At 37.6% G+C, this 15,519-nt stretch overlaps 1 protein-coding gene across 1 annotated transcript in view; it reads right to left on the bottom strand.

The window, feature by feature from the left end:
• Positions 1–15,519, bottom strand: part of HGD (homogentisate 1,2-dioxygenase) — a 57,803-nt gene that overhangs the window by 9,879 nt on the left and 32,405 nt on the right. The window contains exons 9-12 of the mRNA XM_049785913.1: positions 15,186–15,285; positions 11,948–12,072; positions 8,759–8,863; positions 3,296–3,422 (exon numbers count right to left, since the gene is read on the bottom strand). Of these exons, the coding sequence (XP_049641870.1) occupies positions 3,296–3,422; positions 8,759–8,863; positions 11,948–12,072; positions 15,186–15,285 (457 nt within the window). The remainder of the gene's footprint in view (positions 1–3,295; positions 3,423–8,758; positions 8,864–11,947; positions 12,073–15,185; positions 15,286–15,519) is intronic.

The following is a 15,519-nucleotide window of genomic DNA, read 5'->3' as shown; positions in this document are numbered from 1 at the left end:
CCATGTGGGATGCTGTAATCAAACCCAGGTCCCTTCTGGGTTGGCCACATGCAAGGCAAACTCCCTACTGCTGTGCTATTGCACTGGCCCTAACCTTTTTATTTTTTTTTTTAAATAAATGAAAGCCTTTCTTTTGATCAGACACAAGTCAAGAATCTCCACTTTCTCTACTTTTATTCAATATAGTTTTGGTAGTCCTTGACACAAAAATCAATCTAGAAAAAGAAATAAAAGTGACCCAAATTTGAAAAGTAGTAAAGCTATTGCTATTTGCAGATGTCATGATAATATACATAGAATACCCAAAAGTCTTCATTAAACATCTCTTAGAAAAAATAAACCAATATAGCAAAGTAGTATACTATAAGATCAACATGCTATTAAAGACTTATATACATTTAAAGGTACAAATGAATATTGAAATAAGTTATGGTAGTGTTATTGCTCTTTTTTTGTTTTTGTTTTTTTTTTTGGGGGGGGCCACCCATTTGATGCTCAGGGGTTACTCCTGGCTAAGCGCTCAGAAATCTCCCCTGGCTTGGGGGAACCATCTGGGACTCTGGGGGATCGAACTTCGGTCCTTCCTTGGCTAGCACTTGCAAGGCAGACACCTTACCTTTAGCGCCACCTCATCGTCCCCCCCAACCTTTGTTTTAATGTAGAAAAAAAAGTGGGGTGAGGTAGACATTCAAGTTGGGATTCTCTTGGCAGTAAATGTAGGAAGTCATAAAAAACACAATCATCAAGAAGTATTTGAAGTGGGGTCAAGGGGGGAGGGGACATTTGCTTTGCATGTGGCTGACCAGGGTTCAATTACCAGCAACCCATATGGTCCCTCAAGCCCTCCGGGAGTAATTACTGAGTGCAGAATCAGGAATAAGTCCTGAACACTTCTAGATGTGGCAGACAAAAAAAAAAAAAAAAAAAAGAAAAGAAAGAGTATTTGAAGAGACAAATATGTTTACTTATTTCTTTTTTTTGGTTTTTGGGTCGCACAGCCAGAGGTGCTCAGATGTTATTTCTGGTGGGTTAGGGGAACCATCTGAGATGTTGGAAATCAAACCCAATGAACCATATTCAAGGCAAGCACCATTCCTGCTGTGTTATCTCAGGAGGAAGCCACCTGGAGATCACTGATGACCACAAATTATGCCTTGATAAGAATAAAGAAAAGAGAGAAACCTCCAGCGTTGAAAGTTCTTTTCCTTAACAAAAAGGGAGGTGAGAAGGGAAGAGAGAAAAAGAGAGAAAGAAGAAAGAGAAGGAGGAGGAAAATGAGGAGGAGAAGTAGTAGTAGGAGGAGTGTTGGAGGGAAACTAGGAATATTGGTGGTGGAAATGTGTACTGATGAAGGGATGGGTGTTGAACATTGTATGACTGAAACTCAGTCATGAACAACTGTGTATCTCATGGTGATTCAATTAAAATTTATTAAAACTTAAAAATTAGAATAAAAAAGTTGTTTTTAAAAACTCCCATCTGTCAGCTCAAGCTGAGGCAACTGGGTAAAAAAAAAAAAATAACCCAAGTAACATTAATTGATACCCTATCAATAACAGTACCGTAAACCAAATTGCCTAAAAGAAGAGAGAAGAAATAGAAAATAGTGTCTGCATAGAAGCAGGTTGATTGTATCAGAGGAAACTAGGGGTATTGATGAAAGGAAGTGGACACTGGTGAGTGAATTGATGTTGGAGCATTGTGCACCTAAAAATCTATCATGAATGGCTTTATAATTCTGTAGATCACCAAAAAACACCAACACAAACTTCCTAAAGCAGCTTGGTGCACTTCATTCTGGATGGAGCCCATACTCATCTACTATGTGAAATACTGGCATCTTCTATCAACTCAACTCCATTCTGGATTTGACCACATATACCAACTCCAGGTATGTAATTCTTTTTTTTTTAACTTTATAACTTTCTCTCTTCACTCTCTCCTCTCTCATATTTTTAAAATAAAACTATTTAATTTCATTATCATATCCCCATATTTTGTTTTCAAAATCAAAACAAGAGCCTGAATAAAGGTGGAGATAGGAACTGACTCCTTTTACTTGTCTTGCGTTCCCTTCGGCACACACCCACCAATAACAAGGGGACATGATGATATTAACTTTTCAATGCTACTGTATAGGGTTTAATGTGTTAATACTTTCAAAAAATTAGAGCCATAGAAAATGGTGAATAATTGGCAGCTGTTAGTAACAATAGTAATAAAAGATAATAATGTTGACAAGTCCTATGGCAGATAAGACATAAAAAAACAAAATAGACTCATCATGAGTCTCGGTAATAAGAACAGATTGGAGAAGCTCTAGAAACACAAATACAAACATATTTATAATCATGGTGCTTAAATAAAGACATTATTAAAAATAAAAAAAATACTTAAAAAAAGGGTCAGGCCCCAGTTAAGTCAAGGCAAGTAAGGTCTAGGCACTGCCTGGCATGATCAGGCAAGCTGGAGCACATCCTCTTCTAGGAAACAAATGAGGCAAAGCTATTTGGCCAACAACTAGCCAATATTAGACTCAACTAATTATAGTGAAAACTAATTCTTCACCTAAATTTTAAATGATTGCACCAATTGGAGCTGAAATTTCCAATTAGACCTGAAAGTTAATGTGCATAGTGAACCTGAATGTGAACTCTTGCCTTTCTGTTGTAGATATAAGCCCTTTCCCTCCACAGACAAACAGAAACATGATTTAATGTTTTTTTTTTTGGGACTGTGTCTTCCAGGCTGCAATCCTAAAACTCCCAAATGTCTTTCTTTTGTTCCCTCTTGATCAGGCTTAGTTTCATGAATGATGGGCAAATACCTGGTGTGCAGGGACTGCTTCCAGAGCAGAGTCCATTCTCTACTATGAGCTGCAGCCTGCTTTAATCTACTGAAAATAACTGAGGAAGGCACATTTTGTTAGTTTTTGAACCAGAATTAGGTAGCTAGCTTTTAAAAAACAGCAAGATCTCCTTTTCACACACACACACACACAAATCAAAAATGCAAAGAAATAACCATGCTCATATCACCAGGGCCAGAGAAACTAGATTGGGCCTGCACTGTGTAATTTTCAGAGTCAACCCCACATTTTATCCCCACCAAAGTTGTGGCATTTAAGTAGTTAAAAGTCAGCAAGTGCATTCAGGCTCAGGAAGTAGAAGAATCCTGAGTGCCCAGCACAAGTGGAACAGAAACATTTCCCCATACCCTACTATATTTTTTCTGGGGAATGCTCACTGCTTTGCTATATCTTTTTACTTCTATATGTGTTTGGCAAAAGACTTACTGTGGTAATATGGAGGCCTGAAGGTCTTATCAGCAACCCCCCATCGAGGCGGGAAAATAACGAAATCAGCGATGGCCACTCCAGGGCGGAGAGACTTGGCAGTCAACACAGTGAAAATGGAAGGGTCCTGTGAAAGCATAGCACATGGAGAGACTGAACACATAAGGAAAGAGAGGTGACTGGGCAATGACACACATGTCACCTGCACTGGAAAGTATTCCCAATTGACAATCATTTCTAATCAGACGTGCTTAGAATTATGGACTTGTTGTCAAGAGGCAGCAATCACTCACCCAATATGCCCTTCTTGCTGTGCTTAAAGCAAAATGAATTAACACCAGCTAAGAGAATTCTGTGTTGCATTCACCCTGCTGAGTCCCCATTTCCTGTAAGTACTACACCAGGCATTTGAAAACCAGTGGTGCTTGCCTCCTACTCTCAGCTTGGGGTGACCCAAGAGCTGGGATGAGCTGCAGGGAGCTCATGTTAGAAAGGTTGAAATAGAAATAAAAAGAATATTCAAGTTCTGAGGTAGATGTAGGATGTGCGTATCTTTGATGAAATCAGAGGCCAGATGGCATTCTTGGGCAGAAAAGACTGATAACTGGGTGTTTGTTTTTCACTCTTGTTTGACCTTCAGACTAAAAAATACCACCACTCAAGTCATAGCGCAGAGAAAAATTAGTTGTTGGTGTGTGTGTGTGTGTGTGTGTGTTGGGAATTATGAATTAAAAGAAACTTAAATCACTTCAGTGGGAGAATAAAATTAAACTTAATTTAAAACACTAATGTTTATTTTTAGATGCCATTATCAGTGCTGAGAGTCAGATGATTTATTTTATTTCCTTATATGAATATAAAGAAACAAAATAGACAAATAGCCAAGACGCAGGCACTGAGAACAAAATTAAGCTCACCAGAGGGGAAGAGGTCATGGGAAAGGGGTAATAGAGCCATATAGATGGTAGTGGATGTTAACTATAAATTAAAACAAAACAAAATATAAAATCAACAATGCAACAATGAAAAAATTACCTTTCCCATGCTCTGTTTCTAAGGAATGTACCTTGGATTTGCCCCTTTGTGGAAGGGCTATCAGGGGTCTCAAACTCAATTTACCTGGGGGCCGCAGGAGGCAAAGTCGGGGTGATCCTTGAGTGCAAAGTTAGTAGTAAGCCTTGAACATTGGGGGGTCTGACCCAAACAACTAAAACAAAACAAAACAAAAAATGATTCCTCTTGGGCAGGGCCACAAAATGTTGTACGGAGGGCCGTTTGTGGCCCCTGGGCCATGAGTTTGAGACCCCTGGTAGGTCTTCATTCTCTGGTAAACATTCATTTAAATTATTTTTAAATGATCGAGATGTTCCTTACCCCTTTAGCATTCTTGGTGGTGGAAGTGGGCAGGGAATAATAGGTTAGTTGCTACCAAAGGAAATATGACGTCTTAGCTAGAAATGTAAGGGAATGCAGAGAAGAGCATTTCTTACTCTGAGAGGATCAGGGGAGCTTCTATAAGGAAATGACACTTGATGGGTCATTAAGAATGAAAGGAGAAGGAAAGAAAAGGGAAGGGGACAGAGGAAGGAAAGAAATAAAGGAAAAGAGTTTTAAATATAGAGGAAATAGCAAAAAATCTTGTTAAGAGGCAAGAAAAGTTGGGTGCATTGTCAGAAAGGAGGTTGTTCTGGAAAAACAATCCCAGTCAGATGATAAAGAACTTTGTTTCCTACCCTTCAGAGCTCTACTTAATCCTAAACCACAAAGAACCTACAAAGGCTCTGAATGAATACATTTGAATCTTGGGAAAAGAAACGGTAGCAGTAGTCCAGTGAAGACTGAGACTGTGTAAACGCAAGCTAAAAACAAAACAAAACAAAATAAAACAACTCTCACTGATGTCAGAAATATTAGATGTTCATCTGCCATGAGAAACAATCTGAGAAACAATCTAAAACCATTGAAGAAAAAGCAATGAGACTTTATTCAATAAAGTTCCATCAATCTCAGAATTTTTTTAAGCTATTTTGGGTTCGATCTCTAATTTTATTTTCCCATTTGGATTTTTTAAGTTGTTGTGTTGATCTACTCTGGACAAGAACTGGGTGCCTTTGAAAGGCAGTAAAAGAGATTTGCACACTATCTTTTCAGTAACAATATTGCAAACACAGTGCCTAAAAGGAGAGAGAGATTCTTCAGACAGAGAATAAAAATTCTGCTCTAAAAGGGTGGTAGATGGCAGGAGGACATTGTATGACTGAAACTCAATCACAAATTAGCTTCGTCAATGTGTATTTCATGGTAATTCAATTGAAAATGTATTGAAAAATACCTTGTTGATCTTCAGAAGAGCAGTTTTGTCTACTCTCCCTCTGCCCCCAGATAAGCAGACCTGACTTTCTTTCTTTCTGTCTCTGGTTTCAGTTCTAATTATCCCTTTAGCCTGTGGGTTAAATTACTCTATTATAAATTAGGCTGCCAAATAATCTCTCCCCCTGGATTTGAGAATTGCATTTTATCAAGAATGTGGGTCTTGAGGGCCTACACTGTAGTCAGGGGACCATTGGTGGCTGCCTAATTAAATGAAAAAATGTGACCAAGTTCATACTCAAGGCTTTTTTTTGGTCTTAAATCAAGTACTCAACATTATGAGAAACGTCAGAAGAGAGTTTTCTATTCCATGACTGCTAAAAACAGTTTGGATTTTCAAGGGAACCAGCTTCGCAGTTTCTGAACCTCTGCTCCTTGCATCCCTCCTCCTGGTAGATCAATCTCCTAGCTGTCAGCTCCAAAGCCTTTCAGAACTGGGGGAGGGTTCTCTTCCCTTCTGGCTAGACCCCAGAAGACAACCTTCACCATTTCAACAGCTCCACAGCTCCTGAAATGACAACTTCTCATCAAATTTCACTCTGCTCACAGTTACACTTCCCATTACTAGGGAAGAAGAGAAGGGAAGGAAAAGAGCACTTCCCAGCCTAATTTCTCAGAGGGGGCTAACTTCAAAGATAACCTCCATATAGCAAACCCAATGGGAAAGACAAATAGAAGCTCCCAAACTCAATGAGCAAGAGCAATAACACAAAAGGCTCAATTAGTATCAACCAGCTCAGGAAGTCCTCAGACAAAGCCTGAGTTACACTATGGTGAGGATGTTTAATGAGCTCAAGAAAAGCGTGACACAGGTAGTCAGAAAGGCACAAGAAAGTAAGAATGCTGAAAAATAAGAAAAACAAGTAGGAATGAAGAGTAAAGTAAGTGAAATTAAAAAAAATCTCAGTAAAATTACTGAGCAGTTAAGCAAAATATCAAGGAATTCCAAGAAGAGATGGGAGAAACTTCTAAAAACAACAGAAAGTGGAAAACAGTCCAAAAAGAAATTAATAGCATAGCAGAGACCTATGGGATGAATTCAAGAGGAACATTATAAGAATCAGAGAGGACTCCCTAAAGAATAGAAAAGAAAATTTAATGAAGGAATAATTATAGTTCAAAACATAATATATAAGAATTTTCCAGAGTTGTGGAATAGACACCAATTTCCAAGAGGTGCCAGTAAAATAGACTCAAATAGAAAAACTCTGAGACACATTCTATTCAAAATGACAAAATCCAAAGATAAAGACAGAAAATTGAAAGTAGTGATATTAAAAAGAAACTTACATAAAAAGCCCATAAGGTTCCCAGCAGATCTGTCAAATAACACTCTATGAGCCAGAAGAGAAATGAAATGCAGTACAAAAACTCAGTGAACTGAACACATCACCAATAGTCTAGCCGATAATCATTTTCTATTCAGGTTTAAAGAAACAATACAGAGCTTCAAGGACAGGCATTAGTTTATGGAATCCATAGTCTTGCAACTAATCTTGCGAGCAGCATTAAAGTTTCTCCTTTAAAAGGCAAAACAAACTCCAGCACTTGGCATTGAGTATGGCATTCACTCATGCTATGTATGGTTGCCCTCTGTGAACTTACTCCTTACTAAGGGATTTTATACATTCTAAATAACTAATCAACATTTAATTAATGAATTAATTTATTTATTTTGGTTTTTGAGCCACACCTAGTTATGCTCAGGGGTTACTTCTGGCTATGTGCTCAGAAATTGCTACTGGCTTGGGGGAGCATATGGGGCTCCGGGGATCAAACCGCAGTTCATCCTAGGCTAGCAGGCACAAGGCAAACACCTTATGGCTTGTGCCACTGCTCTGGCCCCTCAACATTTAATTTATATCAAATGTTATGTATATGATTAAAAATGTATCCATATAAATTTTATTGCAACTATTGTCTTATACTATATAGACTTTAATTATACACACAATTAAGCAATATCTGTAATATGATACTTTCTAATATAATACCAATAGTCTCTTTCTTAGACTAAAACACACTTTAATACTTCTATAAGTCTATTCAGATTTTCCCTTTAAATTTTCCTTAACTCTTTTCACTCTTACTAATTTTACATTTGCAGAATGTATTTCATGTAAATCCTAAAATGTATTAGCACAAAATTAACCATATTATATTAGTTTTTCAAATTTATATACCTAATAAAATAATTACCTTTGAAAAAATTTTACTTTATTAATTTATTATCAATTTATATTTTTCTAAAATTCTGGTTTATCTCTATTCACCTATGTGTATAGGTGACACCACTTCCACAATTTAAAAAATAAAAGAGATATCTATCCCAGATGTGAGATAATCTTTATTATTTATTACTAGTGTTAACTTTACAATTAATTTAGTAAGAGAAAAAAAATGGCCAAAGTCATCAGAATTAAAGATTTTGTCTATAGAACTGAGCTGATATGGTGGGGGCAGGGTGGTGAGAGGGGCCTTTGGGACACTACAGGAGGGAAGTGGACTCTGAGGTGGTGGGTGTGTGTTGGAATGATATATCTATAAAATGTATTAGTAACAATATTGTAAACTCCAGTATTTTAATAGAAATGGCTAAAATATAAAGTTATAAATGGATGAAAATAAAAATGAACATTTTTTTCTTTTTTACAATTAAAAATGAAAAGTTTTGAGTGGAATTCACTAAAGTTGGTAGCCAGAATAAGTAGATTCAACACTTCTGAGTAAGACATAGAACTGTCTAAATCCCAAAATTTTCCATTCTCATGAATCCACCATTAACCTATTAGCAACATAAAAATATATCACTCTCCCCAATACCAGGTTTTTATCCATTTATGTAATAGAACTGTATTCATTGGTGAATTATGAGTGTCTGGCCTGGCTTCCTTGCTTGCTATGTAAATTATTTCTTCACTGACTTTGTTGCAGATGATTGAAATTTCTGTTGGCATGGAGACAGATAACTAAAACTTGAACGTCCAAGTGTGACACTGAAAATGTTAAGTTAATAAAGCATGGAATGTGCTGTTGATTCCTTTTACCCTTAGGTTCCCCTCAGCCCCAAGCCACTCCCTCATCCAGACTTACTGCATGATCAAAGGCCACTGCGTTGATAACCATAAAATTCTCCAAGTTGTACTTGTACGGAGTATAGTTTCCATGCCAAGCCACAACATTAAATGGGGAAACATCCTAGTCACAAAAAATAGGAAAGTTTGATTTTAGTACACAGTGCTTTTGTAGATGTGATTTTATAGTTTATACAGGGCAGCAATCTATTTTTTTAATTTGATTTTGGTCTTATAATTTAATAACAGCATCATCTGGAAGAAGTGTAACCCTAGTTCATTCTTCATATGCCCTCAATTTCATCCCCTTTAACAATGAACTTCCTTTTTCTAGTACAAAAGCTGTGGTAACTCTGCTTATAGATCACATATATAGCAGCAACACAACACGTTTTGTAAATAGTATCTGTCATCAATTTTTTTTGTTTTGTTTTGTGACCACACTTGGCAGTGCTCACTCAGACATCATTCCTGCCAGAACTCAGGGAAACATATGTGGTTTTGGGGACAAAACCTGGGCCAGTCTAATGAAAGGTTTTACTTGCTGTATTATCTTTCTTGTTCATCAATAATTGAAAATTATTTAAAGACTTTGATTTATGAAGTTATTGACAGTTGAGGTTGAGGCATATAATAATTCAACACCAAGCCTACCACAATTCCAATCCTAGTCAACAATTTTTTAAGCAAAACTATTAGAACTTTTTGATGTTAGTAATTCTAGGAATCTTGGCCACCTGCTAGGTTTCCTGGAATAGAAAATAGGCACTGTTTTCCAGCTAACTGCTGCCTAGAAGAGCTGCTGACAGATGTAGTAACTGGGCTGGCCAGTGCAAGAGAACAATGTTTCTAATAGTTTTAGTATTAAGGTATTGACATTTTCAGTAAAGTCCTCTGATGATGTTTCTTAAATCTGTCCTGTGGTAGGAGAGCATCAGTGTTCTGCTATAGAAAAGCTATCCTCACCTGAAAAAAAAAAAACCCTCTTTCTGAAAAAATTTACCTCAGAATGTTTAGAAGCTATTCACAGTGGTGTGATTAGGGTTAAGTGAATGGGCTAGAGATAACAAGGTATTTAAATATACCAAAAGCAGAAAGACTTTGCCATTCCCAGACTGATAGAATACAGGAAGGGAATATTCTTTTAGGACCCCAGCAAGAGCTAGAACCATGAAGAAAGGGCCACCTCAGGTCACCCATTGTTAATAAATGTATAGATTCTAGAGGGAGTCAGCTATTTCAAAGATTTATTGGATCCCAAGTCTTATAGGAAGAACTAAGGTATTTGTTTGGAAAAAAAATATGTAAATATTTTCATTTTGACCAATATTACCTCCTAAAGCTGTGGATATAGTTTATAAACATTTTGCATAAACTATCATCACTACAGGTGAGGTGAGGGGAGGAGATAAAGAGAAAAAAAAAGAAAACAAACTATGATAGAATACTAGATCTTCCCTTCCCTCTAGATCTAGTTAGAAAAGATAGAAAGGGAGGAAAACCCTAATATTTCTTTTCTCCTACTCCCATGTTTCTTGTATTTCCAAATGGATGATATCATTTGAAAGTTAGCTCTAAGAGGGCCTGGGTGATAGAGTAACCTCTTAGAGCAAGATTAAGAAAGAAGAATGAACCTAAGATCTCACATAGACCCCAGCACAGGGTCTACTTGGAAAGTGAAGACCCATGGAGCTATTCTTTGTCTCTAGGGGCATGGATCTCCATCAAATATATGTAAAAAAAACCAATAAAATCAATATAGATTTTCCTGCCCTACCTACAAGGTTATAATTTTTTTCAGGTGAAATTGTAACTAAACATTTTTGGGGGAAGGAGGAAGAGGCCACACTGGATGATTCTCAGGTATTCCTTCTGACTCTGACTCAGAAATCTTTCCTGGGAAGCTCAGGCGACCATATGGGTTGCTGAGGATTAGACCCGGGTCAGCCATGTGAAAGGCAAATGCCCTACCTGCTGTGCTATAACTCTAGACCCAAGAGTTTTAATTAAAAAAATATTCCCTGAGAATTTCTGAAGCAAATTGTCTCTGAACTACATTTTGAAAAATTATGCCCCAGAAAAGGAGAATATAATTGATACAGGGGTGACAGTAAACCCTGAGGAGTTAATTTAAAGTGACAAACTAATTGACTCCTACTGATTCAAAATGCTTTTCAAGGAAAAAAACACACCTTGGTTAAATATGAGCAATATAGTAAATGTGAAAAAACAAATTTAAGATATCTTTGGGTTACTTTTATCAAATAATAACATTAATATTTTTTTTGTTTTTTGGGCCACACCCATTTGATGCTCAGGGGTTACTCCTGGTTAAGCACTCAGAAATTGCCCCTGGCTTGGGGGGACCATATGGGACGCCGGGGGATCGAACCGAGGTCCTTCCTTGGCTAGTGCTTGCAAGGCAGATACCTTACCTCTAGCGTCACCTCGCCGGCCCCGATAACATTAATATTTTATTAGTCACTGTACCAAGCACTAAGAGTTTCATCTATTATGGCCTATGTTTTATATTATGATTATTTTTATTCTTATATATACTTTTACTTAGGTTCTATAATATTAAGATGGTGGTTGAAACAGTCAAATTATTTAGCTGAATCCTACTACTTATTTTACATCAATCATTCCTTTTTATGAAATATTGTGGATCGTGGTTAAAAAGATATTGGATAATTTGTTTATTAACTCAATATCTTTTCCAGACAATATAAATCTGCCTTTATCTTATGTTCGCCACCCATTTATAGAGTCTTATGGAAGCTCAAATTTTTCATTGATTGTGGAATGGAAGGAACCTGAGTGTTAAATTCAGACAGATTTTTAAATCTTGGTTTCTGCCTTGTACTGTCACATTGGGTTAATTGCCTCTTTATCATTTTTGTTTTTGTTTTTGGGCCACAACCTGGTGACTCTCAGGGGTTACTCCTAACTATGTGCTCAAAATCACCCCTGGCTAGGAGAACCATATAGGATGCCAGGGATCAAACCAGGTCTGACCACGTGCAAGGCAACTACTGCTGTACTATCGTTCCTGCCCCTATCAATTATTTTTATCACTCAAATAAAATTTATTTGTATTATCTAAGCAGCATAAATAGTATGTAAAGTACTAATAGTAACATTGAAAATCTACACGTGCTAAGTAACTATTCATTCCTACTTTTACCTACCAATTCTTTCAAATTACCTGTTTGGAAGCAAACATCTTGCCCTGGTACTTATTAATCACTGTGTAGCCACCTGGCACATGACGATCTTCATACCAGGCGACAGGTATCAAAAAATCACGAGGATTGGCCAAGCCATTGGCTCCTAGGATATAATGACCCAAGAATCTTTAGACACTTATGAAGTCACATAGGGAAAATGCCTGTGATTGCAGGAAGAGAAGGTTATCTTTTTTAAAATGTCAAGGTGTATTCCACAACTAGTTTCATTGTTCAAAGATTCATTGGATTCCAAGTCCAATAAGGAAGACCCAAGGTATTTTTTTTGGAAAAAAAGTATGTAAACTTTTTCATCTTGACTTGCACTACCTCCTAAAGTTGTGGATATAGTTTATAAACATCTAGCATGAACTATCATTATCACTACAGATGAGGTGAGGGAGGAGATCAAGAGATACAAAGGAAAACAAGCTATGATAGAGTACTGTGTTGTCCCTTCCTTCTCCTCAAAATCCTGATAACTCTAAATCTTATTCATCTAGATTTCATCTAGATTTTATCCATCACTCTAGAGAAAGAAGGGTTACATACAGTTGCTTCCGCATGCTTCCACTTTCAGACAAAATTCAGAACCAATCTAATATTACTCTGCCGCTTGATGAATCCATTTGCCACTGAGGTTGGAAGTATTCAGGACTTGCCTGCTTACCTCTGATTTGCGAGTATTACCTCCAGACAAAGAAAATAAATCAAAAGACCAAGAATGAAAAGCATAAGCGCAAAAACATAATTTAGCTCTGAGAGGAGATACCCAGGGAGTGTTTTCGGTTTCCAGGGTTAAAAAAAAATGAGTCCCCAGCTGATTAGTAAATTATATATATTTTCCAGAGGGTTACATGTTCCATGGAACCTAGAGGCTCTGCTGCCTGGAGAGCAGCAGGAAACCAGACCAAAGAGGAAAGAGCGGGTGGTGAACAGGATGACAGATGCCCGCTGGGCTCCAGCTGCCTCTCTGTTGCTTCCCACCAGCCTCCACTCTCCCCAGGGGAGTGACCAGAAGGCACATGCTATCCTGGCTCTGTTTTGCTTTAAAAAGGCTGTTAACAAGGAAGGGAAGGGTTGGGAGGCGTGGTAACCACCTTCTGCAAACATGTCAAAGATGAAACTAAAGGCCAGTTTACCCAGTGAATTCAATTCACTTCAAGTGATGCTTTGAGAACAAGCCCTCCTACCACCCTCGTTCCTCTTCTGTTTCTTTTGGCTCTAGCTTGCTTAGTTTAATTTCGAAAAGTGAAATCTACCTCACAGCAGCTGTGATTTCCATATCCATAGCATTGAGTGATATGCTTTTGTTTCTATTTGTTATTGTTGTTGTTTTTAACTGTTAACTATTAGTGGTAGATTTATTTGGTAGAGTGTGCTCAGTAGGAATGCAATATTTGTAGATATGTATCTCTCAGAGGATTTTCCTTTTCCAGAAGAATATAGTATCTGTCATTTAAAAATGTATATATATTTTATTGTTGTTGTGTTGTTTTGGGCCACATCTGGCGCCACTCAGGGGTTACTCCTGACGCTGTGTTCAGAAATCTCTCCTGGCAGACACGGGGGACCTTATGTGATGCCAGGATTTGAACCACAATTGGTCTTGGGTCAGCCTCTTGCAAGACAAACTCCCTACCGCAGTGCTATCTCTCCGGCCCCTAATAATATACTTTTTCATAGAATATTGGCTATTGCAGTGAATTGAGATGATCTCTTTTCTGTTAGCCAAACTCATTTCCATCTGGATGTTTTTAAGTTACCCTTTCCCACTTTATTTTCCCTCAATTTTTCATCAAGAATTAGTACAATCTCACTTTTTTAAAGGTAAAAACGAGTCTACTAGAATTTAATGGGAAGTAAACAGAGAGGTAAGATATATACTCAAAAGAGAACATGGGCTTCTTCAGAGTGGAGAGAGGTCCAGTACATAGCCTACCATTAAAGTATGAAAGTATACATCTCGAGAAAAAAAATGTAGGTAGGCATCATGTGCTGGAACACAATGTGCTTGAGCAGCAACATATGTACTTGGGCAGCACATATACTCAATCTCATTTCTTTTGAGAAGCTATACCTGGTGACTTAGGCCACAGTTATCCAAATTTGTACACACTATAACCAGAAAACTATCACACACTGGCTTGCTTTAATTTATTTTTCTCATTTACCTTTGAACTAGCGATCTATAGTCCAGTAGATTATAGTTGTTCTCAATCACATGGAACTGGCTATGGGTTGGGAAAAGGGGGTATCTTCATAACAGAAGACCTGACTTGGTGATATACACTAATGTCTTCTTCCTTTTCCAGAGAGGAATAAATTGTGGTTTAACTTCTTGCTGAGTTGAGATGAAAGTATCCTTAAAATTTAAAGAAATTTAAATTTTCTAGATGTTCTACAGAGAATTTAATAATGGGTAGGTAGACTTGGGTCATTTTTGATATGAAAATTTTGGGAAAGGCTTCTATTTGATTTTTTTTTGTTTTTGTTTTGTTTTGTTTTGTTTTTGGGTCACACCCGGCGGTGCTCAGGGGTTACTCCTGGCTGTCTGCTCAGAAATCGCTCCTGGCAGGCACGGGGGACCATATGGGACACCGGGATTCGAACCAACCACCTTTGGTCCTGGATCGGCTGCTTGCAAGGCAAACACCGCTGTGCTATCTCTCCGGGCCCAAAGGCTTCTATTTGAAGATGTTCCTCTTATGATCCTTGTTGGTATATGAGAGCTGAAACTAATTGTGGGACAATATTCTGATAAGCTAATAAAGATTTCAATTCATTTATTGTGTCAGTCACACCCACTGCACAGAATCTCAGAACATGGAAATCTAAATATAAAGTAGAATTCTCAATGAATTTTACTGTTTATTTATTTATTTTGGTTTTGGGTCACACCCTGTGACTCTCAGGCGTTACTCCTGGCTATGCGCTTAGAAATCACTCCTGGCTTGGGGGGCCATATAAGATACTGGGGGATTGAACCGTGGCCCATCCTATGCTAGCGGGCACAAGTCAGATGCCTTACCTCTTGCACCACTGCTCCAGCACTGATTTTACTGTTTCTTAAATTCCCAACTGTACTTAGTCTAGAGATGTAGTTTGGAGAAGAAAGCTGAAGTTTGAGAGATGTTCAAAGGAGAAGGATAATTAACTCTAAGGCAATTATATGTACCAGTATATCAAAAGACTTAGAGGACTATACAAAAAATTTACCAATAGGTCCCAGGTCTGGCAACTCAAAGTGGACCCCATAGACTTCCAGGATATAGCCCCTGGTCTCCTCGAAGACATCTATGCTGAATCGCATTCCTCTCTGGAAAAGGAAGAAGATATTAGTGTATATCACCAAGTCAGGTCTTCTGTTATGAAGATACCCCCTATAGATAGCTAGCTCAAAGGTAAATTAGAAAAAATAAATTTCCAATTGCATCTATGACTCAAACTAATTGTGATTTAACTTCTTGCTGAGTTGAAATGAAAGTATCCTTAAAATTTAAAGAATTTAAAATTCAAAGGAAATAGTGCCCAAGATACAAGAGCCACCCAC

The sequence above is a fragment of the Suncus etruscus genome, chromosome 13 (assembly GCF_024139225.1).
Source record: "Suncus etruscus isolate mSunEtr1 chromosome 13, mSunEtr1.pri.cur, whole genome shotgun sequence".
In the NCBI taxonomy this organism is placed as follows: domain Eukaryota; kingdom Metazoa; phylum Chordata; class Mammalia; order Eulipotyphla; family Soricidae; genus Suncus; species Suncus etruscus.
The sequence above is the reverse complement of the archived record's forward strand: the minus strand, read 5'-3'. Positions and strand labels throughout refer to the sequence as shown.